Source organism: Myotis brandtii, unplaced genomic scaffold (assembly GCF_000412655.1).
Source record: "Myotis brandtii unplaced genomic scaffold, ASM41265v1 scaffold131, whole genome shotgun sequence".
In the NCBI taxonomy this organism is placed as follows: Eukaryota; Metazoa; Chordata; class Mammalia; order Chiroptera; family Vespertilionidae; genus Myotis; species Myotis brandtii.
In genome coordinates, this window is record NW_005354632.1 from 4777618 (window position 1) to 4778584 (window position 967).

General features: G+C 69.8%; 1 protein-coding gene across 1 annotated transcript in view; it reads right to left on the bottom strand.

The window, feature by feature from the left end:
- The window catches only part of AMPD2 (adenosine monophosphate deaminase 2), a 6942-nt gene that overhangs the window by 1279 nt on the left and 4696 nt on the right, over positions 1-967 (bottom strand). Inside the window, exons 14-16 of the mRNA XM_005860052.2 lie at positions 677-797; positions 260-433; positions 2-101 (exon numbers count right to left, since the gene is read on the bottom strand). Coding sequence (XP_005860114.1) covers positions 2-101; positions 260-433; positions 677-797 — 395 coding nt within the window. The remainder of the gene's footprint in view (position 1; positions 102-259; positions 434-676; positions 798-967) is intronic.

The window sequence follows — 967 nt, forward strand, 5'->3', positions numbered from 1 at the left end:
CAGCGGCTCATGAGCACGCTGTTGCGGGCCAGCTCACACATGTCGCAGGAGCTGAGCTTCCACACCTGGGTGGCGATGCTGTATTCCTCCATCAGCGGCTCCTGCACAGGCAGGCTCCCTCAGACCCGTGGCCCCAGGCCCTGCAGCACCAGCCCTCCCCGGGGACTCGCCCTGGCCTGCTGCGCTCCCCCAGCAGGGGGCAGCACCAGCCCTGAGAGCCCAGAGCTGGGTGTCCCTGCCTGCCGCCCTGGGGTCTGACCTTGGTGAAGTGGAACTGCAGGGGGTCGTCGGTGGACAGTGAGACCATGAGGCCGCGGGACAGGTACTCGGGCAGCGGGTTGCGGTGGTAGCTGAGGAAGAGGCTGTTGTTGCTGAGCGGCGACATGGCGATGCCGATCTGGGCCAGGTAGTACAGGTACTGCAGGACCGGGGCCTGGTCGGCGACAGGGAGGGAGGCCGGTCAGGTGCCTCGGGGCTGGGGGGCACCAGGTTCTGGGGACACAGGCTGCAGGCGTGTTGGGGGAGTCCCGGCGGGGCCTGGTCAGTGGAGGGTCAGTTACTGCCAGGATCCAGGCTGGGGCCTCAGTGCGGAGGCTGCGGAGGCTGCGGAGGGGAGGGGGCCCAAAGGGTCGGGGAAGGGGGCCCCCTGGGAGGGAGGCTGGGGTGCAGCACTGACCTTGCGCAGAAGCAGCCCGTGCGAGATGTTCTCGGCCAGCATGAAGGCGGACACCAGGTGGTGGATGGGCCCGGCCTCCCCGCAGTGCGGCCGCAGCACGAACGTGTGGAAGCCCCTCTGCCTGGGGGCATGAAGACAGAGTCAGCTCCCGGCTCCCTGCGCCCCGAGCTCGCTGGGCTTCCAGCCCCCACCCGAGACCAAGGGCCTGGGACCGGGGGCTAGATTCCTGCTGCCGGGCGACTGCCATGGAGCCCCGAGGGCAGGGAAGCAGCCCGCAGGCCCAGGTGTGGG